Source organism: Orycteropus afer, unplaced genomic scaffold (genome assembly GCF_000298275.1).
Source record: "Orycteropus afer afer isolate SDZICR_OR568_19922 unplaced genomic scaffold, OryAfe1.0 scaffold00160, whole genome shotgun sequence".
Classification (NCBI taxonomy): domain Eukaryota; kingdom Metazoa; phylum Chordata; class Mammalia; order Tubulidentata; family Orycteropodidae; genus Orycteropus; species Orycteropus afer.
Window position 1 is genome coordinate 6,881,792 of NW_006921747.1, and position 25,642 is coordinate 6,907,433.

At 41.7% G+C, this 25,642-nt stretch overlaps 1 protein-coding gene across 1 annotated transcript in view; it reads right to left on the minus strand.

Moving 5' to 3' along the window:
- Positions 1-25,642, minus strand: part of GRIA1 (glutamate ionotropic receptor AMPA type subunit 1) — a 515,315-nt gene that overhangs the window by 44,594 nt on the left and 445,079 nt on the right. Inside the window, exon 12 of the mRNA XM_007946426.2 lies at positions 5,812-6,010. Within this exon, the coding sequence (XP_007944617.1) occupies positions 5,812-6,010 (199 nt within the window). The remainder of the gene's footprint in view (positions 1-5,811; positions 6,011-25,642) is intronic.

Genomic DNA, 25,642 nt, shown 5'->3' on the forward strand with positions numbered 1-25,642 from the left:
GGTAGCATAGTGCCTAAGGCACTTGACTGCTAACCAGAAGGCTGGCAGTTCAAACCCACCAGCCACTCCTCGGAAGGAAGGTTGGGCAATCTATTTCTGTAGTGATACTGCCTGGGAAACCCAAGGAGGGGTTGCAAGTTGGGGCAAACTCGATGGCACATAGCAACAACAACATTAGATAAACTAGATAATTTGTTTTAAAGTATAGTTTATAATTTGGAAAGGATACTGGACTGTGAGTGGGAAGCCTTGGGTTTTAGTCTTAGTTCTACTTCTAATTTGTGGTTTAGAGTCTGCAAAATTCCTTCTCTTTAGGCCTTAGTTTTCCTATCTGTGCCATAAGGAATTTGGGCATGGTAATTTTTAAGGCCCTTGCTAGCTTGAAATGCCCAATTATTAACATGAAGATAAATCATTTAAGCAACAACATCAATATAAGAAAGACAAAAGAAGGGAGAAAAGGGAGGGAGGATTCCAAGGTTAGGGAAGGAAGTACCCAGAACCAATCAGCATCTACAATGTATTTGGAGCTCTGGTGGCGTAGTGCCTAAGGCATCTGACTGCTAACCAGAAGGTCTCTTCTGGAAAAGGGGAAATGTATAAATTCAGCTGTGACCAGATTTGCAGACGGTCTTCAAGGCACAAAAGCAACAAAACACGCAGCAGGGCAATTGCAAGATACAATATGACCTGACAGGATGGACACAGCAGGGGATCGGGCTGCTGACAGGCTGAGCTGAAGAGCCCCTGGGTGGGCAGTGGCACGCAGAAAATTAACACGTCCTCTCAGCCTCATTCCAGTGCCCCCAACTCTGAGGCTGTGCTCACGGCCACCTGGAGCGCACAATCAGGACAATCTAATCTCCAGGAATGTGAAGGGAGGATGAGTGGCAGGCAAGATTGGAAGCATATTAGGGTATTTGTTCTTGGATCTCTCCTATCATCAGCAGCTCCCACGGCCCTTCTCACATCTTAATTAAACTGTCGATGGAGGATTAAGTGACTTTGGGTTGGGGCTGTTATAAAGCTCCAGGCTACCATAGGGACCTAACGCCAGATTTTTCAAAGACTGGGCTAGAAGAATTCTTATTTTACCATTTCCTCTTTCTGCCTTATGGGGGTGATAGGTGACCTTGTCTCTCCATCCACCAAAGTCCTGATGGGGTCATTCTCTAGGTCAAAGTCACAGAGATGGAAGGGCCCATGGCACCCATCTTATCAGCATGCTCCTTTTACAGATAAGGAAACTGAGGCCTACAATGTGGTAATGAATTGCCCAGTGTCATGTGCTTGTTAGTGGCAGGGCCAGGAGTAAAACCGGGGTCTCCTGATTCCACACTTGGTACCTTTCCACTGCAACCAGTTTCCTTCTTCACTTCACTCTTTTGAACTTACTAGTAGTGGGACTTCAGGCAAGCAATATAACCTTTCTGGGCCTTCGTGTTCTTCTCCTGTCAATGGTGATCATAGAACCCACTGCACAACATTGCTGTGAAGATTATATGAGTGCGTAAGTTAATGAAGCATAGTGCCTAAGGCACTTGACTGCTCACCAGAAGGCTGGTGATTCAAACCCACCAGCCACTCCTCGGAAGGAAGGTTGGACAATCCTACTTCCGTAGTGATACTGCCTCGGAAACTCAAGGAGGGGTCGCTATGAGTCGGGGCCAACTCGACGGCAAACAACAACAACAACAACAACAAGTTAATGAATAGCTGAGGACCTGGCACATGGTAGGCATTCCACAAATGGTGCAATTATTACCAATAATTATGCCCTTTCTTTAGGTTTTCCTTTAGGGTTGTTAGGTGCCATCGACTTGATTTCAACTCATAGAAATCCCATGTGATTTTCTAGGCATGGTTGAACCCACCAGCCACACTGAGGAGAAAGATGTGGCAGCCTACTTCCATAAAGATTTACAGCCTCAGAAACCCTATGGGGCAGTTCTCTTCTGTCCTGTAGTGTCTCTATGAGCTGGAATAGACTTGATGGCAATACGTTTGTTTTTTTGTTTTAAATCTTTTGGTTTTTAATCACCAGGGAAGGAGCCCTGGTGGTACAATGGTTAAAGTATTAGCTATTAATTAAAAAGTTGGTGGTAAGAAAGGACCTGGAGATCTTCTTCCATAAAGATAAACCAACAACAAAACTCACTGCCATGGCATCAGATCCAACTCATAGCGACCCCTTCTTGGGTTTCCAAGGCAGTATCACTTAAGTCCCAGCTGTACTTCTGATTAGCTAGGGCATGCCTACTTTCTTCTCCGGCCTCAGCTTCCCCAACTGTAAAACAGTAAGGTTAGAATACATTTGTTCCCAGGTCCACCTAGCTTGGGATGTATAGAATTATGATTCCACAGAGGCAGTAAGAACAAGACTCTGGTAGACAGACTTTTTGTTACCAAAAGAGAAAAGGAGTTATAGATTCTGCCTTATAGGATGTACGGAGCTCTGCAGGTGCAGTGCCTAAGGCATTTGACTACTAACCAGAAGGCTGGCAGTTCAAACCCACCAGCCACTCTGAGGAAGGAAGACCGGGCAGTCTACTTCTGTAAAGATTTACCACCTTGGAAACCCAATGGGGATCTCTATAAGTTGGAATTGACTTGATGACAGTGGGTTGGGTTTGGTTTTGGTTTTATAGGATGTAGTCTAAAGTTTATCTGAAATGTAGAAAGGTTAAAGGAAATGATTAGATTAGACAATAAAGCATACAAAGGTGAGCACTGAGAGCTAAATTGGCATGATGCTGAATAGAAGACACTGGGTTTGTAGTAGAAGATGGGAGGCAGATGAGAGGATGACTATTTCTTGTAAATAGCTGGAAGGTAGCATAAAAAGTAAACAAAGAATAATATATAGTCTTAGAAGACAGAGGATCACTGACTAGTGGGAAGTCCTATTTAAGCCCAATTATAAGAGAAAAACAGGCAAAAAAACAGTTGTTGTTGAGTTGATTCTCACTCATGGAGACCCCATTTTTGTCCAAGTACAACTGTACTCCATAGGGTTTTCAATGACTGCATTTTTGGAAGTAGATTACCAGGCCTTTCTCTGAGGCACCCTGGGTAGAGTCAAGCCTCTAATCTTTCAGTTAGCAGCTGAGTGTGTTAACTCTTTGCATCACCCAGGGACTCAAAATATGGGAAAACGTGCTTATTAATAGTGGCTATGTGGTAGAATCAGGTATTTAGAGGCAAGAGGCAAAAAGTCAAAGTTGCAATCATTTAAGGAAGGCCAGGCCAGGCCCAATGTCAGGGTCAATGATACAGATGCTCCCACCAGCACCTTTCTGGGCTTACCTCTCTAGTGGAAGACCCTCTCCTCTTCAGAAGCCTATGACCAGATGCCAAGTGGGATATGTAGGGAATGACCTCAAATCCTATCCTAGAAGATATGTCCTGAACTTGAGAGGCCTTTGGAGATTCCTATTATATAATGCCATAGCCTTTGGGAAGCAGAGAGTCTAACTCAAACATTTACCAATGACACTACCACATTAAGACAGTGTTCCATGGTTCAATGGCAAAACAGGCTGGAGCTAATAAACTCAGATTTGGTACCCACTGGTAACACCTGCATTGTAAACTACTTGAATTTCAATTTCTTATTAATAAAATAGACTCCATAATCCCTGTTTGGCCTTAGGTCACAGGTGGCTCATACATAGGACCGTGGCTGTGAACATGCTTTGGGGACTGTAAAACTGTGTTGTATAGATAAAGGGACAAGAGCATTGTTAAGTGGATCAGGTGGTTCCCAATTGCTCTGCTGGGGTGGTACAGAGGGCTGGCTTCATGGACAAACGTCAGGCATCTACTTCACACACTGGTTGCAGGCTAGAAGTGTCAAGGAATTATAATGAGACTATAAGCAATTTTCCTCCAAACTAGCTGGGTGGCCTCAAGCAAGTCATTCCCCTCTCCGGGATAACAGGTGCAGTTCAGGTGACTTCCAAAGCCCCTTCTTTCTCCTGTGTATTGAAAATGGATGGTTTCAACTCTAGAGCCTGGATCAGTGATGGTTATGACTTTGGTCCCTTTCTTGCCTAATGTTTAGAACACAGAGCCCATGATGAAGAACAGTGTTGGATTACCCAAATAAGCAAGGTAAGTAGAGGCTTGCTTGTGCTTACTTACTAATCTGTAATTAAAAATTTCACTTTTTTTTTTTTTTTTACCACATCAAAGATTCTGCTGCTAGGTATGAGTGGCATCTATCTCTGTCTCTTTCCCAACCCCACAGCACCTTCCTGCAGAATCAAAGCCTCTTTTCAAATTTACAATCCTGACAGGGACAAAGTACCTAGTAGGGTAGTGCCTAAGGCACTTGACTGCTAACCAGAAGGCTGGCGGTTCAAACCTACCAGCCACTCCTCAGAAGGAAGGTTGGACAATCTACTTCTGTAGTGATACCGCCTCGGAAACCCAAGGAGGGGTTGCTATGAGTCGGGGCTGACTCCACGGCACACAACAGCAACAACAACAGCAAGCAAAGTAAGCACAAGCTTAATTTGTGCTTACTTACTATCTGTAGTGAACATATTTTTCACAACTTTGGAATTGTTCACTACAAATTAGTAAGTAAGCAAAAGTAAGCCTGTGCTTACCTTGCTTATTAAGTAAATCACCTGTGGCAAGAAACTGCAATACAGTGGGATCTACTTCCCAGGCTTTCCCACTTTTGGACATTCATTTAAGTTGTGCCTTTTGCCTAGAATGTATTTAGCTTCTCAGGGTGAGCCTAGTTTGTTGGATGTTCAGAAATGTTTTCAGCTCTACCTGGTATGGTTGGAATTCTCACCTATTTTCAAGATGACTCTCAGATGCCTGCTTCTCTCTGAAACTTTAACAGTAAATGGGGCTATCATTCATTATTCTTTGTTTTCACCTTAGATGAATTAGCTCTTGTAATTTCATAACAATTCTTTGAGATAGACATTATTATCCTCATTTTATAGACAGGTAGATGGTGTCAAAGAGACTGAGTGCCATGGAGCAATAAGGAATGGAACCAAGTTCTGGACTCAGATGTGGCTCATCTTACAGTTTTTGCTCCTAAGCCCTCTGCTTCTCTGATTTTTGCTCACTGCCTCCAGTGATACTCATTCCACATTTTCTCTTTTTTTGTCACTATTTAGGAGACCTCCTATTCTAGCTATTTTATTTATTTATTTATTTATACCATACACTAACTCCTTATCAAGCAAATCAACCTCCATTGAGCTCCTGCTATGAGATAGTAGGGGACAAAAAGACATCCAGTTCGCTGTGACTAATCGATTACTAACTAGACTGTAAGTTCCTTGTGGAATCAGAGAGGGAATTGTATCTGAGATTCTTTGCAGTGCTCAGAGAGCTTGGCATAACATGACATACACAAGGATTCTCTATCAATGCAGGAACTTTGAAGCTTCTACTCCCACTACCACCACAATCAGTTGCCATTGTGTCATTTCTAACTCATGGCAACCCCACGTGTGCCAGAGCAGAACTGTGCTCAATAGGGTTTAAAATGGCTGATTTTTTGGGAGTAGATCACCAATAATTTCTTCCCAGATGCCTCTGGGTGGACTTGAGCTTCCAACCTTTCAGTTAGCAGTTGAGTGTGTTATCCATACGTACTGCCCAGGGACTCTTTGAAGTTTCTACAAAGGTAGACATGTAGATTTGTCAGTGCTCTATAGATAATTGAGACATGTTATGACTTTCCCCACTTTGAACTAAATTAAGCAGTTGCCCTGGCTGCCTATAATGACAATGTTAGTTCCCTTTTGTTAAAGTGCCTGGGATAAATGATGTCCCTACCCTGAAGAACTCCTTAGTGGATCCTGCTTCCAGTGTCCCGTAAGCGATTTCCGTCTGCTTTGCTAAGTCTTCTGCACTCTCAATGGGAGACACCATCCTCTCCACAGTCAGGAAGGCAGCCAGGTTGGCTGTGTATGAGGAGATGATGATCAAGGTGAAGAACCACCAGACACCACCAACAATGCGGCCGGACAGGGACCTGCAGGCCAAAGGGAAAGAGGCATCAGAAGCTGGGACATCAGTTGCAGGAGATATGAGGAGGGATGGGAGTCAGCTGGAGCCCCATCAGCAGAGCTGTCAAGTCCTATTGCACCACGCTCCTCTATCAGCAAGATGTGAGAATTCACATGTCAGAAAAATAAAGATTCACACTACATTTTTTTTTTTTTTCTTTATCATGGATAAAGATCAGTGGGGTTGCTGCTCTTCAGGGATGATAAAGCCCACAGTTACATATTCACACTGACTTTCACACATACATACACAATGAGACACATGCCAATAAAGACACAGGTATGTAAACACTTGCCTACAAAGTTGCAGAGAGAAGCATTCTTTAAAATGCAATTTCATGTACTTCAAACTTGCATATATACTTGAATGCAAAGGTATTTACACACACGATGTATATGTTTTATCATGTCGTTTATTGTTTTCAGACTGCCTTCTCAGTATTGCTCTCTTTGCTGGCAAAAGCCACCAAAATTATGGACTAGACGGAAGGAAAGGGAGACTATTTTGGAAATAGCATGAGAACAGCTATATTCTAGCCGCTTTGGGGAACATCACCATTGAGAACAAGTGCAGTTCTCCCTTTGGCACAAAGAAAGAGGATTTGGCTGAGACAAAGAAAAAGAATATTTTGTTCCTGGTCAAAGTGGCATATATGATGATCACACTTGAGGTAAGAAATTTATCTTTGAACTTTGACTCCGATTCTCCTCTTTTATGCCCAAAACAAACTCTAGCCAAGAGTTTCACTGTAATTTCTCTGATTTGGTTAGGAGATTTCCAAGTCCATGGGTTCCCCAAGATACTACAGATGATTTTGGGTGTTATATGGGGTGATATTGTATGGTAGTTAGACATGACACTACATAATATTGAATCATATAATTACAAAGTTATTCCCTTTCAATCCTCTTCAAACCCACTATCAAGGAACTGTAATCCTGGAGCTGCCATCCCTCTGGACCCTTTCAATTATGTGCTCTGACATCCTTAGGCTCAAAGCTTACAGTAGGTGACTTTAACACTGCTTGACTAGAACCTGATACTTAATAACCAAAGAAATAACCAATCCAGCTCAGTTTAACAGATAAACTCAAGAGTTTGAAGTCACACTGTGACTCAGGACAGTGTCCAGGCCTGCCCAGACATCACTCAAATTGTTGCACAGTGTTTTCCAAACCCTGATGGACCCTATCTGTAGTATCCCTGCATTCCAGTGTACCCCACCCTATCTCCACTTCATAAAGACTCCTCTTCACTCTGTGAGACAGTGTTGACTCCAAGAAATCTAACAAATATACATTATTGCTCTCTATGTGAAAATGAAAATTCCCAGATGCTTCATGTTGAATGAAGGAAATAAGAGGAAACATCTTCAAAGGAATAGAACCAGGACAGTAGAACAAAGTTATGTCACATGAAGAACAGCTGCAGGAAGAGGAGACATTTAACTAGAAAAAGACTTGAAAGAATATGTTCATTAAAGGTTAGTGTGGGATATGCTTTGTATGATCTAATTTAGGAGTGTTTGGCAGACTTTCCAGGAAACAAACACAAACTAAATGTTGTTGCTGTTGTTATGTGCCACGGAGTAGGACCTGACTCATAGCGACCCCTCCTTGGGTTTCCGAGGTGGTATCACTATGGAAGTAGATTGCCTAACCTTTCTTCTGAGGAGTGGCTGGTGGGTTTGAACTGCCAACCTTCTGGTTAGCAGTCAAGTGCCTTAGGCACTATGCTACCAGAGCTCCTATTAACTAAATAGAAGGATAATATCATTGATGAGCAGTGTGGTGCAGCAATGAGCTGGTTCTCCTGGGGGTGAGAGTGAGTTTCCCAATCTCTGAAGGTGCTCCAGTGGTGAATCATTTACAGAGATGTACTTGGTGCCTATTGTTGTCCGCCCCCCCACAAGTATCAAGTGCTGGGGACACACTTGCAACTAGAATGTGCAAGACAGAGGAGGGGTTGAGCATCATGTGGGGCCAGAGAATGGCTACTTCCTCTCACAATCCTCCCATCTCTGAGACTGCATGATTAAAATAATAAATAAGTAGGCCAAGATGTGTGGCTTCCATTGGACAATCAAACAAGCTGAAATAATAAAGGCAATACCACTCCCTCAAAGTCACAGGACTAGTACACAGTTTGACTCAACATCATTCCAGTCTTTGGATACCTAGTCCAGTGTTTTTAAACCTTAGGAGGTGACTGATGAGTGTTCTTGGGCCCCCAGCAGAAGCCTGCTGCTCCTGTTCCTACTCTGGATGACTGTAATGGCATCCCAACTGGACTTCATGCTTCCAATCTGTCCCCAACCCCCTGTTCCCCTGCCTAATCTGATTTCTGCAAGGCAGCTTTAATGATCTTTTAAAAATAAAAACATTAATGGCATCATGGTTCTTCTCTTGTTAAAACCCATGAGAGCCTTCCTCTTGCGTTTGGACTAAAATTTAAACTCCTTGATTACCTCCCTGCTCTCTTGCCAATACCATCCCACAGTGTGCTCTCTGTACTCCAGTCATGTTGGCCTGCCTTTGTCCTTCATATTCACAAAGCTCCCTTCCTTATCACTTGTTTCTCTTTTCCCTGCTTGACTCCTTAAATTCCAATTCATACCCCAAATCCCAACCCAGGCATCACTTTTCCAGCATCCAAACATTAGATCATGCAGCAATTGCCACACTTGAAATCTGACATGTTTTTCTGATTGTTTTACTTTGTGTTTTCCCCATAGACCATAAACTCTGCAAGACTGAAGGAACCTTTCAATTCTTTTATAGCAACATTTGGTTGCTCACCAGCCCTACTGGGTCTCAGTCTTTCTCCTCTATATGCTGGCCAGTACAGAGAAAAACGATTGCCATGGAGTCAATTCCAACCCATGGTAACTCCATGTGTTTCAGAGTAGAACTGTACTCTATAGGTTTTCAATGGCTCTCATCTTAAAGAATTAGATCACCAGGCCTTTCTTTCATGGTGTCATTGGGTAGATTTGAACCGCCAACATTTTTGTTAGTAGCTGAGTACCACCCAGGGACCTCAGCACAGAGGAGCCCTCCATAACAAGCAAATACATTAATGCCTCCTCTCTCAGAACCCTGTGGCTCTATTCACTTTGGTTTATAGACACCAGGAATAGTTGTCAGGGTCAGAAGAATACCAAACTGCCTATGGCCCAGGGTGTCTGGAGTCATGGCTTCAAGCCAGCCCTCAGGATGGCTTCCTCCTTTTCCAACATTACAGAACTGAGGATCCATCTAAGTTATGCCAAATTCGAGATCACCTAGTGAAGCTGGAAGGCTTCCTAAGAAAGTTCCAGGCCTAAGGCAACTTTGCTCTGCTCTGGTTTAATTAATATTTATCTGCTGGGTATTGAGCACAGCTTTCCCTACATGGTATTATTCTCTACATCCGCACCTACTTAATGAAGACACCAAAGAAAGATTTTGCTGTTTAACAGTCAGCAAGTGTCCTCAGTGGAATAACTGGAAGGCTGCAGGGAGGAGTCTCTTCAAATATGACATGATTCCAATGTTTCATTTACATCTAATGCACAAGATGGGAACTTGAGTGTAAAGCAACTTCCCACCTCACTTTCATTTCAGTTCAGTTCTCCCAGCATAGGGGAAGTTGAGTTTCTGTTCACTAACTGCATTTTCCCAGTTCCATAGCCATAGGTAATGAGCTGGAGTTAGACCTGGAATGGGAATGAGAACTTTTGCTTTCTCCTTGACTAGCTCCATGACCTTGGCAAGTCACCAGCCCTACTGGGTCTCAGTCTTCCTCCTCTGTATAATGGATGAAACTTGTCCTACTTCATGGTGAAAAAAAACAAAACTTTCAGAACTAGAAAGACTCTTAGTCATTCTTTTCCTTTTACTAATACAAGTTATTGGAATTATAATAAAATGGTAGAGGGGGAAGTATTTTCAAAAACACTATTGAAACACAAGGCATTGTCTTTATGATGATTATTCTTCCAGGGAGCCACAGGGCAAAGCAGCACTTTTCTCAGTAAGGAAGGGACAGCTGTGCTCTGAACTCCTTGGAGGTCTGCTCAGTCATCACCTGAATTCTATTTGTCTCTTAACTTGGCACAGCTCTTCCCAAAGCTCCCTCAGTGACTGAGGAATCCCTTATGTTCCTCCAGAATTGGTCACAACTTAAATGCCTTGTTGGAACCATTATCTTACTTGAACTTCATTTATAACCCTGTGAAATGGATGGGTAAGGGATGGCTATCCCCATCTTATAGATGAAAGAACTCTGTTTCAGACACTGACAATGACTGGCTCAGGATCACATAGAGAGGCAACAGCAGAGCTGTGACCAGAAACAGGACTTCATTACTTCCTGTCCAGCACTCTAGACACTACAGAACACTACTTCCCTCACTTACTAAAACTGGCTCATTTGTAGGTAGTCATGGACCTCCTTAATCCACACTCCTCCAAGATGCTGAATCACAGCCAAGATTCACTTCTTATAAAGCTCAGTGGAAACTCTGGGATCCACAGAAAGCAGTTGGACCACCAACATCTCTGTAGAGCTGGAAACCTATTTGGATTCACTTTTTATTGCTGTGTAATTATCACAAACTTAGCAGCTTATAACAACACCTGTTTATTATCTCACAGTTCTGTAGGTCAGAATCTGGTGCAGTGAGGCTGGATTCTCTGCTCAGGGTTTTACCAGGCTGAAATCAAGGTGTTGACTGGGGCTATGGTTCTCATCTAGAGCTCAGAACCTTCTTTCAAACTTACTCATTGTTGGCAGAACTCATTTCCTTCTGGCTGAGGTCCCTGTTTCCCTGCTATCTGTTAGCAAGGGCTTCTCTCAGCTACATGCATTCCTCACCACCAATCTTGAAGCTAGCTGGCAGTGGTGTATCAAATGTCTCTTGAATCTCTCTGACTTATATCAACTGGAGACTATCTCTGCCTTTAAAGGGCTCACCTGATTGACTCAGATACACCTAGGTAACCTCCATATCTTAAGGTCAATTGACCTGGGACTTTAATTACATGCTCAAATTAGCTTCACAGCAGTACCTAGATTAGTGTTTGTTTGAATAACCAGGGGACAGGAATCTTTAGAATTCCACATACCACAATGTTCATCCATTAATTTTACAAATATTTCTTAAAAACTTGTATAGTAGGCAAATTTGGAAATTGGGAAGATAAAGGCAAATACACATAGTTCTTTCCATTCCATCATCTCACAATGTGATGGAGAAAATGGAGGAATGCTCTGAAGTCAGGACCTCTGGATTCCCTGTTATACACTTAGTACAGTGTGTGGCACATAGTAAGCTGTTGGTAAAACTGTAATCACCAACTTACATAAACATAAGCCATATTATAGTTGTTGTTATGTGCCGTCGAGTCAGCCCTGACTCATAGCGACCCCTCCTTGGGTTTCTGAGGCAGTATCACTACGGAAGTAGGATTGCCCAACCTTCCTTCCGAGGAGTGGCTGGTGGGTTTGAACCGCCAGCCTTCTGGTGAGCAGGCAAGTGTCTTAGCCACTATGCTATAGTAGTATCTTTAATTATGTGACCAATGAAAAAGTAGCACTAAAGGAGCACAGAGGGGCTGCTAAATACTCTGCTGGCAAAGGTCAGGGAAATTTACCAGAGGTGGAGATACCTGTGTTAGGCACTGAAGTATGAATAGGAGATAACTAAGCAGAATAGGGGTGGGGGTTGGTAAAGGTATGGTTGGTAGAGGTAAAAGGAAGAGTGAGAGGATTAGTTCATTTCCATAAACTCTTCCCTGATCTTTGCCAACAAAGAACTGAGCAAACTTTTTGGTGTTCTCATTATACCACCATCATTCTTCTACTACAGCACTAACAACACTGCTGTAATTATTTAAGATGTTACCGTAATTACTAATCTTGGAAGAAAAGCCTGACAACCTACTACTGCAAAATCAGCCATTGAAAACACTAGAGAGCATCATTGTAACTCTGACATATATGGTGGGTTTGCCACGAGTTGAAATAGACTTGATGGTAACTGGTGGTTTGTGATTATTATTTATGATATTTGTTAACAATAATGAAGGATTGAAATAAAGCAGAACCTACAGAAATTAGGAGTGGTGGGTTGATTGAAGTGATGAAAGATCACAGTGATAGGACATGGTGACCCATAGGAGAAGGAGCTGTCAAGTGACAGGTCACACCTGTTGGGTGAGTGAATTGTGATAAAATCTGGGAGTCAGATGCTGTCATCAAGTTGTCATCTTGCAGATGATTTTTCAAAATTTCTTTTAACAAAATACTAAATGTGTCATTAAATAACTGGATAATGGAAGATAGTAAGGATCTAATTGTACCATTCTCTATTCTGAAAGAGAGACATTTCTTGTCCTGGTTATTGATCAATATTAAATGCAGGCCTTTAAATATGTATTTCTAATCTTTCAGCTTGAATTTGATCTAGACCAGGAGTTAGCAAATGTTTCCAGTAAAGGCCCAGTCAGTAAATATTTTGGCTTTGAGGGTCTTGGTCCCAACAACTCATCTCTGATGTTTTGACATGGAAATAGCTAAGGATAATATGTAAACACATGTGTATGGCTGTATTCCAATACAACTTTAATTACAAAAACAAGAGGCTGGCTGGATTTGGCTCCTAGGCTATAGTTTGTTGACTCCCATTCTAAATCTCTGTGAGAATCAGAGACTTTTTATCTAAGTTAATATGCACCAGTAGTCAAGAACTTTTAAAAGTCATCTATTCAGTTGTTGGGAGCTCTGGTGGCATAGTACCTAAGGCATTTGACTGCTAAACAGAAGGCTGGTGGTTCAAACCCACCAGCCACTCCTCAGAAGGAAGGTTGGGCAATCTACTTCCGTAGTGATATCACCTTGGAAACCCAAGGAGGGGTCTCTATGAGTCAGAACCGACTTGATGTCAGTGAGTTTGGTTTTGGTTTTGGTACCTAGTTGTTAGCCCTTCCATGTAAATACCCAGATAACATCTCAGAATGATTCATTTGACAATGACTTTTCTGGTGTCCTTAAGGAGAAAGTAGAGGGCACTGGTCAAGAGAATAGGTTTGGGGGTTAGAGAGAGCAAAGTGGGGTCCTGCCTGTTACTTTCTGGTTGTATGACTGAGCAAGTCACAACACAATTTTGTGCTTGTTTTTTATGAAACTGACTAACAGGATCAGTCATCTTAAAGTATTTTAAAGGCTTAAAAAATAAAATACAAGTAAAGCTCATAGCATAGGGCTGGTACAGAGTAAGCAGTTCAGGATGGAGGTATGCAGACAGTGTGAGAGGTAAGGCCAGAGTGGAGGTTGGGGAGCAGGTGGCAAGGGCCTTCAGGAGAGCAGATACTTGAGGTGTAGGGAGTAGGAAGTTATTAAATTAAACAGCAATCAACTTTTGATACCAATAACCTCCTCTCCAGGACATCTTTGACAAGGACTTGGATATGCACATACTTCTTTACTTCAAAACCAGGCCTGCCATCCCCAAAAGGAAGGGGACAGAAGGGACACCTCCTGTGTTCCTTCATTTAGCTGAGCTCCAGAGGTCACCGAGCTCAACCTGCTTTCCATTGTCATCTGTTTCAAATGGCTATTTTTAAAAAAGTCATGGAAACAGGGGGTGGGAAAGCACAGGCTCAGATGGCCCTCCTTTAAATTATCAGGAGGAAAAAGTCCATCTTGACTAATTATGGAGCTGGATTATGTTCAGAGAGAGGCTTACTTGGTGTCAGGCATTGAGGTTCCTAGACCGGAGTAATTAGCTCTGGCCAAATGCAACAATTCCACTGATGAGGCCACTTTATCTAAGATGCTGTGTCTGGGTGGCAAATCATCCCATTTTCACCAGCTGCAAATCACTTAGCTCTTCCCTGGCAGAGCTGGCGTGATTGATTTTAATTGCCCCAGCTGCAGGTCACTGTGTTCCAGCACTGGAGCGGAGGAGGGCTCCGGACTCAGATTGTACGTCCAAGGGGTGGGCAGCTGAAGGGTGAATGAAAGTTCCAAGGAAAGCCCAGTGTTTTGTAAGATACTACTGGTCTAGAACTTGTAGAGGTATTGCAAAGAGGAAAAGACTTGTGTTCCTGGTTTTTCTCTTTTAGGTAGACTATGGGAGCTCTCCTAGGAGCTCTGGTAGCATAGTGGCTAAGGCACTTGACTGCTAACCAGAAGGCTGGCGGTTCAAACCCACCAGCCACTCCTCGGAAGGAAGGTTGGGCAATCCTACTTCCGTAGTGATACTGCCTAGGAAACCCAAGGAGGGGTCGCTATGAGTCGGGGTCGACTCAATGGCAAATAACAACAACAACATAGGAGCTCTCGTAGCATAGTGCCTAAGGCGTTTGACTGCTAACCAGAAGGCTGGTGGTTCATATCCACCAGCCACTCCTCAGAAGGAAGATGGGGCAATCTATTCCTGTAGTGATACTGCCTCGGAAACCTAAGAAGGGGTCGCTATGAGTCGAATCTGACTCCATGGCATTGAGGAGAAGTGATGGGAGTACATTGTGGTCACAGTTTGCCAAAGAATGTATGTTGTGTTTTGTTGTTATGTGCCATGGAGTCGGCCCCGACTCATAGTGACCCCTCCTTGGGTTTCCAAGGCAGTATCACTACAGAAGTAGATTGCCGCCCCATCTTCCTTCTGAGGAGTGGCTGGTGGGTTTGAACCGCCAGCCTTCTGGTTAGCAGTCAAGTGCCTTTAGCCACTGTGCTACCAGAGCTCCCAAAGAATGTATGTAGATCAGTTCATTCATTTGCTTTTAATTTAATTCTTTGATTTACTTTTCAAGCCTCAGTTTTCACACCTGAAATGGGGGTAATGAAACCCATCTCATGAATTGAGAAAATTTTAATGAGATAAACTATGTTCTGTATTAGCACAAAGGATAACAGAGCTTAAGATGTCACCTGTGGATGGTGTTGCTTTCTTCTTGCAATACTCCTCTTAGCTTCTAGGTCCCTGCTTCCTCCTGCCTCAATGGTTGGTTATGAATTAGTTAATTAATTAAATTCTGGTTCCACCTCTTCTGCTTAATCTTGAGCTGTTGGAATGCTGAGAGCTCAGGCTTCCCCATCTTTCCTTTTTTTTGTCTGCAAGCTTGCACTATATGATCTTATCTGGCCCCTTGGTCTTCATATGAGCACTCCAATAACTCCCAAGTTTAAATAAATCTCCAGCCTCTCTCCTGAAGTCTAAATGCATGTGTCTGATTTCCTACTTTATACCTAAATTCTGAAATATCCAAAACAAAGTTAGTTCATAATGAAGCTTCAGCAAAATGTTCCAAATAAATACAACCAAACTCTATTTCTTCATTGTAGGAAACGGCACCACTGTCCATTTTGCTGTCCAAACCAACACCTTGGTGTCATTTTGACTTGTCTCTTTTCTTTGGCTCCACATTCAGTCCACCACATCTACATATACCATTTTAGCCTAGATTATTCTCACATTTTCCTTGTTAATTCTCTTGTCCTTGTACAATCCATGTCCACACAAAAGCTAAATGGATCTTTTCAAATTGTGAATAGGATGATATTGTTCCCCACTCCACTTAAAATATTTCACACTTAAAAAATGAAATCCAAATGTTCTGCTAAAGCCTAGAAGACTCTCTGTAATCGGGGCCAATTTCTAATCTCACCTTGTACCATCTTTCTCACCGTTGTTTTGCTCCAGTCACATCATCATTCTTGCAGTTCCTGGGACACATCAAATTCTTGCCCATCTCAAGACCTTTGTAATTGTTCTTCCTTTTGCTTGGAACTCACTTCTTGAGATTCTTCAAAGCCTGACTTCAGGTTTCCACTCAAATGTCACCTCTTCACATGCACCAATCTAAGTATTATGGCCTTGGCCACCCTCTTTCATTTTCTCGGTTTTCATTTCTGATAGCACTTTTGAAAGTCTAAAAGCATCTTTATATAGCTATATATTTATTGAGTTATTCATTTATTATGTGTCTTCCTTCACTAAAATGTAAGTTCATTGATGGTAGTGGTGTCATTATTCATTCACTACTATATACCTGGGACTTAGCATAGTGACTAGCACATGGTAGGTGCTCAATGAACATGTATTGAATAAATGAATGCTCATGAAAATATTTACTGAGAACTGACTACATACCAGGGTTTGAAACTGGTTCTTTCTGGCTTAGCCTTTCTGGCTGACAAAGTGAAGCCAGAGGAGATCTGAATTTATAAAATGTAGTTAAACCAGTGTAATAACCAGAACAAGAAAAATTATGGGTCAATGTCTTGGTAGAAACTTAATCTCCCTCTTAGAAAACAAGGGCAACATGTGCTTTACATAGCAACAAAATCTCTTGACCTGCACAGTTGGAAACAATGGTGCCCTTTTCAGAGACGGTAGTTGACTGTGTTACTTTGAATGTGTGTTCCTCTCTACAGTCCTGGCAATAATCCAATCTGCTGCATTGGGCTCCTGAAAAGTCTCACTATGCCTCTTCGGAGTCTCTCATTCCAGGGCTTTAAGATATAAGTTTTCTATTCTCTGGTTGGAGTTCTGCTACACCAAAAATTTTTAAAATTCATTTCTCTTTCTATTTTTCTTCACCAGCCATGATCGAAGGAGTTTGAACTACATATCTAGCCCGATGGGAAGTATATAAGAAATCTATTATCAAGGAAATCCATTTAATGGAAGAGATAACTGTGGTATTGAGTGGACTGGGGCACAGGGAGTCATGGATTAAGTGCTAAGGAAGTGCAGAGGTGGGAAAAACACAAACCACTAGGAGAAATCAGAGAAGGCTGCATGAAAGAGGTACCATTTAAGTGGTATATGCAGGGCAGGTAGAAACTTGAACATTCAGAAATAGAAACAAGTGCCAAGAGAGTCATTTCCTGGAGCAGGAATAGCATGTGCTGTGGTATGGAGGTAGGACAAGAACATGAACCAGCAAGAATTTCACTTTGTATAAAATGTATTAATCATACCAATGGCCACCATTCTTTGAACACCTACTCTTGGTTGTATACTTCAGAAAAGACTTGACATCTACTTTTTCTAATCCCTTCAGGACAGGAGGGTATATACCCTTTTGCTAAATGAGGAAATTGAGGCTCAGAAAGGTGAAGTTGTTTAGTGATATTCACAAAGCAAATGATGTAACTTGAAAATGGACCATGGGATTCCAATAGTCTATTTCATTGAAATAGAAAGTGGGCCCAGATTGGACCAGGGCCTCTATCTCATCTCTTGAGGTCTTCCTTCTCAGGTCCAAACACTGCTTACTTGTCCACAGTTTCTAGACACAAAATAAATTTGGCAGCATACTGGTGTTAAAAATGAGATTTCCTCCACAAATATTTTTGAGTTTAAGTTCTTAAAAGAAGACACTGTCTCATTACTGTTGCCAGCCAGTTGGCCCATGGCACCACAATGTACCATTTCTCTGTTTCCAGACCTCTCCCTTGAGCTCCTACTATCTGCTGATCCTTCAGCTGGTTTTCAGAGGTGAGATGAGCTCTGATGACCTATGTCCCTGCTTCAGTGGCCTGATGTTGGGCCTGGGTTGTCATCTGTGACCTAACATGTCTGGTATTTGAACTCTTCTGGGTTGGAAGCATGTTTAAATGTGGGATATTGTAGGCTTTTTAAAAATAGACTCTTACCCATCAGGAAATGGAGGATAAAATAACAATATATGCTTCTGCTTTAACTAACATTTGGTGAGCTCTGGCACAAAGCAAATATTAATAGGAGCTATTTTAGTTAAAATAACCAATTGGAAAACTTTCATTGGCCAGAAGCTTTTTCACCCTACCCAGTTCCTTGCACTCTCAGACCCTCCCTCCCACAATCCCCAACCATACTAGCAGGATAGCTCCCAGAGACAGGGAGCTTGATACTGGTAATAGTGTTGCTTTTCCTCTCCTCATCCAGAAACTATCCAATTATTTCTTCAAAGGGGCACTCTGCCCTTTCTGAGGCTGTGAAGAAGATTATTAAACAGGAGTCCAGGAGCTTATAGACTCCACCCCCTGTCACTTATTAACGGTGTAACTTGGGGCTACTTATTTCATTTCTCTGAACCTCAGTCTTCCTATCTGTTATGGATGGAATTGTGTCCCACTAAAATTGTGCTCCCCGGAAGGAAGGTTGGGCAATCTTACTTCCGTAGTGATACTGCCTCGGAAACCCAAGGAGGGGTCGCTATGAGTCAGGGCTGACTCGATGGCACATAACAACAACAACAACAACAACAAAATTGTGTTGTAAATAGGGGTTAACTATGCCTGTGGCAAGGAGCTCTGGTGGCATAGTACCTAAGGCATTTGACTGCTAACCAGAAGTCTGGTGGTTCAAGCCCACCAGCCACTCCTGGGAAGGAAGACTGGGCAATCTACTTCCATAGAGATAGTGCCTCAGAAAACAAGGAGGGATCACTATGAGCCGGCAGTGAGTTTGATTTGGTTTTTGGTATGCCTGTGGTTATAACCTCATTTGAGAATGGGCTGTCTTAGTTATGTTAATAAGACAGGATTTGTGTAGGGGATTCTTGAGTCAAATCTTTTTTTGAATTATAAAAGGGATTAAATAAACAAGCAGAGATGGGGAAGACACATTCCAAGCCATATGAAGATTGCCCAGAAGCAGAAACTCAGAAGAGACAAGGACCTTTCCCCAGAGCCAACAGACAAGTGAAAATCTTCCTCAAAGCTGGCAGACACCCTGAATTCAGATTTCTAGCCTCCTAAATTATGAGAAAATAAATTCCTGTTTGTTAAAGCCACCCACTTGTGGTATTTCTGTTATAGATGAGTTTTCATCTATGAAATGGGAATAATAACCAAACCACCAATTGCCATAGAATCATTTCCAACTCATGATGGCCACCTTGTACGCCAGAGTATAGCTGTGCTCCACAGGGTTTTCAGTGGTTGATTTTTCAGAAGTAGATCATCAGGCCTTTCTTCTGAGGCCCCTCTGGGTGGATTCCAATCTCCAACCTTGTGGTTAGCAGCTGAATGCATTAACCATTTGCACTACTCAAGAAACTACCTAAACGGATATTGTGAGAATGAGTAGTAACATGCTTAGCGTGGTTCCTGGACCAGAGGGGTGTCTCACAGAAACAGTGACCACTATTCAGACATGAAAGATGACATAGAATTTTTCAACATGTTGTGAAATGAAAAAAGCAGGTTATAAGACAGTGTATACTATATGGTTTCATTTATAACTCTGACAGAGATAAGTGCCTGGAAGTATGTAAGCTAAGATGGTTCAGCATTCATCTTGGTGGCTGGATTATGGGTTCTCTTTTCCACTTTCATGCTTCATTTCCTGTTTCTTTTCTAAATGAATACTTATAATTTTCACAATTTGTAGAAAACCTAACCGTGGACTATGGAGTCATCTGATCTAGGTTAAAATTCCAGCTTCTTCTCTAGCTGACTGTGTGATCTTGGAAAAGTGACTTAGGCTCTCTGAATTAAAATTCTTTCACCTGTAAAATGGAGATAATAGCAGTACTTCTTCATATCAACCACTAATTATTCTTATTGTTATTATTCTCTAATGGCTAACTTGATGGGTGATAAGGAATCAGGGAGAAGAAAGGAAGGGGCAATACAGATAGGGTAGTGAGTGACCATCTCTCTAAGGGGTTGATATTTAAACTGACAGCTGAAGGTTGAGAATGAACCAGCTATATGAAGAATTTGAAGGAACAGCTAGCTTTCTAGACAGAAAAAAACAAGAAGAGCAAAAGTTCTGAGGCCAGAAAAGGCTTCATATCTTCAAGGTAATGGGCAGCATCTCATGAGTGTGAAAGTTTTTGGGTGGCACAAATGGTTTGAGCTCAATTACTAACCTAAATGTTGTCAGCTTGAACTCATCCAGCAACACCAGGAAAGAAGGACCTTGCAATCTGATTTCATTAACTTTATAGCCAAGAAAACCCTATGGAGCAGTTCTACTCTGTAACCCATGGGGTAGCCATGAGTTGGAATCAACTCAATGACAGGTTTTTTGTTTGTTTGTTTGTTTGAATGTCTGTAAAGAGAGATTAGATTCAGCTGAGGCTCAGGTGGCAGGACATGGACTCAGAATTTAATGATTAAAAGTCCATCTGCAAGTGCCACCCACTCCAGGAAGCCTGCCTGTTTGCAGCTTTCTGTCCTCATTTCTCCCTTCTCTGAACCCTCCTGCTTTCCCTGTCAGTGCCACTCCTTGTCCTGCTTTCTTTCACTACACTAAATAATTAAATCATTAAAGAATTTGAGACTTCTCCATAATCCTCTAGAACCTAATTCACTCTCAATTAATATTTGTTGAATGAATATGAAACTCCATAAGTAGGCAATTTGTAATGCTTTCCTCTAAACTATCCACAGCAGAAAAAAAAATCCTTAAGCTAATTAATAGCATAAAAATGATTGCATGAAGAACCATTTATTCTATGAATCAATAAACTAATTTCAAACTCTTTAGACACACCCATTTTTGAGGAAATGTATCCCAGGCAATCTATAATGCTTACATAGTCATAAAACCATGCATGTCCCCTCAGACTCTTACTCTGCAAAGCAGTTGCCATAGAACAAATTATTGCATAAATGTGAAATAGAATTGCATTTCTATAAAAAATATTGTGAAAGACTAAGGTTCTCACAAATTCAGACAGGTTCCCACTCCTGGTGAATCTCTATAATAAATTTGCCTGAATTATGATAGAATGCTAACTTTGAGTCTCCTTTCTCCCTCAGTTATTTTCACCAAGAATGTCCTCCCTCTACAGGGACATAATTAGAGATGTAGTTGGCTGTGGGCTTGCTCTGGGTCATGCATGATTTGAAAGACACACTAAGAAACCTTTTAACTCATCTTCATTCTCAGGAGATAGGGAGGGCTCTTTTTCCCCAGTTCTCAAACAAGAGAAGCAGCCCTCCCTAGTAAGGACATGAAACTCTGCTCATCACTGGGCCCTGGGCCCTAGTATCCAGCTCTGCCAGTACAACTTAATCTTTGGTCTCACAATGATATCTCTCTTATTATTCATGTGGTAGGCAGAATTCTAAGATGTTCCCATGACTCGAGCTCCCTGCTGTTACTCCTGTGATTACATCATGTTGCAACACAACAGGGATTTTTGCTTTTGCAAATGTAATTAAGGTAACTAGTAAGGTGACCCTGCGATAGGGACATTATCTGAGTGGGTCTAATCTAACCATGCTAGTCCCTTTTAAGCAGAGAGTTTTCTCCAGCTGGAAGCAGAAGAGGAAGACAGATTCAAAGTGAGAGGGATTTGATGTGAGAGAAGGTCTCCATCACTGAGATAGAGGGGGCTGTGGAGCAAGTATCTGAGAGTGGCCTCTAGAAGCTGAGAGAAGTTCCCAGTTGATGGCCAGGAAATGGGGACTTTAGTCCTGTAATAGAGATGAGCTTGGAAGAGGACCTCTAGCTTCCAATAAGAATGCAACTGGCTGACAGTTGATTTCCGCTTATGAGAGCCTGAGACTAACTTGTGCCATTCTGGACTTCTGGCCTAAGGGACTGTGAGATACTTTATGGATGTTACTTTAACCTACTAAGTTTGTAGTCATTTGTTACATGTATAGGAAACTAATACAGGATGACTGTAAATCACTATGCAATATCCTCTTAAACTTTGTCTGTGTCTTCAATTCAAGAACGTCCGCAATAAATCCCAAACCCATTGTTCTATCTCATTCTCCACTTTTCTTTTCTATGTTCTCTGCACAAAGTTGGTTGTTGTTGTTGTTGTTATGTGCCGTCGAGTCAGCCCTGACTCATAGCGACCCCTCCTTGGGTTTCCGAGGCAGTATCACTACGGAAGTAGGATTGCCCAACCTCAAAGTTGGTGGTTAAGAGTAAAGGCTCTGGTGTCAGGCTGCTTAGTATCAAAAGCCATTCTGTCCAGACCTTGGAGAAACAATGGTGACCTTGGACAAAGTATCTTACTACACACTAAACCTCAGTTTCCTCATGCACAAAATTGCTGGGGTAGGCAGAATAATGGTCTCTGAAGAACATCCGTACCCTAATCCAGGGAATTTGTAAATATTAATATTACATATAAAGAGACTTTGCAGATAGAATTAAAGTAGTTGTTGTTGTTAGGTGCTGGTGAGTCAGTTTTCAACTCATAGTGACTACATGTGATTGAATAGAACAGCCCTAAAGGATTTTCTTGGCTACAATCTTTATGGAAGTAGATTGCCAGGTCTTTCTATTGCAGAGTCACTGGGTGCGTTTGAGCTACCAACCTTTTGGGTAGCAGCCAAATGCTTAGCCATTTGTACCACCAGAGCTCCTTTGAATTAAGATTCCCAAAATCCAAACCAAACTCACTGCTGTGGAGTCAGATCTGACTCATAGCGCCCCTTCTTGCGTTTCCGAGGTGGTATTGCTATGAAAGTAGATTACTAAGTCTCCCTTCCGAGGAGTGGCTGGTGGGTTTGAACCACCCGACTTCTGGTTAGCAGTCAAATGCCTTAGGCACTCCACCACCAGAGCTCCTAGAATTAAGATTATGCATGTTAAAATAGAGATATTATCCTGGATTATGCAAGTGGGCCTAATGTAATTACACTGGCCTTTAATGTGGAAGAGGGAGGCAGAAGAATTGATCAGAGAGACAAGATGGAAGAGGAAGGAGAGATTTGTAGTCTGAGTGGGGCATGCCCCACTATTGTTGCCTTTGAAGATGGATGAAGGAGGCTATAAACCAAGGAAAGTGAAAGTTCTCTAGAAGCTGAGAATAGCCCTTAGTTAAATGGGTATAGCCAAGGAACTGAATTCTGCCAACAATCAGAGTGAGCAGGGAAACAGATTCTCTCTAAAATACCCAGAATAAAACATTGTCCTACTGATACCTTGATTTTAGCCTGGTGGAACCTATATTTTTCATATCCAGAACTGTAAGATAATAAATTTGTGATGTTTTAAGCTATTGCTTTTGTGGTCATTTGTTAAGGCAGCAACAGGAAACAAATATAAGAATAATATGAAGATTAAACACAGTAAATCCCACGGCATGGAGACTGGCATATAGTAATGACTTAATCTATGCTATTCTTTTTAGTTCTATTTGTATTAGACATCCACTGCTCTGGCCACACCCATCTTACTTGTCCTTTCTGAATACTTTCTCTGTTATCGTCTTGATACCCTGTACATATCCTTACATGTCCTTCTCAACTTCAAAATCCATCTCAGATGGACGTCTTCTCCAAGAAGCTTTTCCCAATCCCCTCAACCAGGGTCAATCTTTACCAAATCAGTACTTTCTTTGCACCTCAGTTAGCTATTATGTTTATTTAAGGCTCTAAAATGTATGGAAGATTTCTGTTTATTAAATTCTACATCAGTTAGGAAAGGCTAGATTACGCTGTCAAAACAAAAGCCTTCAAATCTCAGAGGCTTAAAACAACCATGTATTTTTCTTGCTTATGCTACATGTCCACTGTAGGTTGGCTTGGGGTTCTGTTCCCCTTGTTCCTTCTCTGGGGCCCAGAGTGACAGAGCATGTGTTATTTGGAATATTTCCATTTACATACTGGCCCATATGGCTGCCTAGTAGTGTTATTGAGATGTTTCAACAAATGGATACAGCACTGGAGGTGCTTACTTGGCTATGCCAAGAAATTTCGAAGACAGCCACCTGGCCAACTGTCTGGAGGAGATCCATATTTGTGCCCATTCCAAAGAAAAGTGATCCAACAGAATGGGGAAATTATCAAACAATATCATTAATATTACATGCAAATAAAATTTTGCTAAAGATAATTAAAAAACACTTGCAGGAGCATGTTGACAGAGAACTGCCAGAAATTCAAGCTGTATTCATAAGAAGACTTGAAATGAGGGATATCATTGCTGATGTCAGGTGGATCTTGCCTAAAAGCAAACAATACCAGAAACATGTTTACCTGTGTTTTATTGGCTGGGTGGATCATAACAAATTACAGATCACATTGTGAAGAACGGGAATTCCAGGACACTTAATTGTGCTCATGAAGGATCTGTGCATAGATCAGGGGGCTGTTGTTCAAACAGAACAAGGGTGTACTGCATGGTTTAAAATCAGGAAAGGTGTGCATCAGGGTTGTTTCCTTTCACCATACTTATTCAATCTGTGTTCTGAGCAAATAATCCAGGAAGCTGGACTATATGAAGAAGACAGTGGCATTGGGATTGGAGGAAGACTCATTAACAGCTTGCAGTATGTAGATGACACAACCTTGCCTGCTGAAAATAAAGATGACCAGCACTTGCTGATGAAGGTCAAAGACTACAGTCTTCAGTACAAATTAATATAAAGAATATAAAGAAAACAAAAATCCTCACAACTGGACCAATAAGCAACATCAAGATACATGGAGAAGAGATTGAAGTTGTCAGAGATTTCATTTTACTAGGATCCACAATCAACGCTCACAGAAGCAACAGTCATGAAATCAGATGTTGTATTGCACTGGGAAAATCTGCTGCAAAAGACCTTTTTAAAGTGTTTAAGAGCAAAGATGTCAGTTGGAAGACTAAGGTGTGGGAACTCTGGTAGCATAGTGGCTAAGACACTTGCCTGCTAACCAGACAGCTGGCGGTTCAAACCCACCAGTCATTCCTTGGAAGGAAGGTTGGGCAATCCTACTTCCGTAGTGATACTGCCTCTGAAACCCAAGGAGGGGTCACTATAAGTCGGGTTTGACTCAACGGCACATAACAACAACAACAACCCAAGGCATGGTATTTTCAATTGCCTCATATACTTGTGAAAGCTGGACAATAAATAGAGAAGACTGAAGAAGAATTGAAGAATTCAGTCCCTGTCATTATGCTTACAATTTACTTCTGGGTCCAGTTCTCCTTCCAGAACCCCACCCTTGCCTCCCTTATCTTATTCTTCTCAGGTGCTAGATGTTTCTGTAGTTGTCCTCCTCCATCCCTGCATAACTACACAACAAGCAACTGAAAGGTAAGTGAAGGGTCTTCAATTTAGTATCCACAGTACCTAATATATCAGACACTCAACAAATGTTCCTTGGATTGAACTGAGTTAAAATTGAAAACAAAATTCACTTTAGATGCCAAACACTTGCTCTCTGCTTATATCTCCCATGTTTCCAAAATTAGTGTATTAATAGGGATTTGCATGTGTTTTGCTAATTTATTACAGAGAACATTAGCTCTCTATCAGCATATATTTGAAAAGAGATTAATAAAATCATCAACAATACACTTCATAAATCACTCTGAAAATTGTCAAAGTAACTTCTTACTCTTTAAGAGATTCCACTTCTTTCAATTACGTACACTAAATTGACAGTTCTAATTAACATCCAGGAAAACTCAAGCTTTTAAAGCTATAGCAGATTAGAAACTTTTTTTCCAGAGAAGCCATTAGAACTCTTCCCATAAGGGTTATCATGTGTGTCACTGCTTGAGTTTAGGTAAAAAATGGCAGCTGTGGGAAGGAGGGTGGAGTTGAGAAAAGGGGAAAGACATGCTTTCCTCTAATGGCTGAGAAGATAGCTTGTAATTTATACTACATTTGTGCTCAACCCGGTGGGAGCATCTTGTGTTATTTCACAT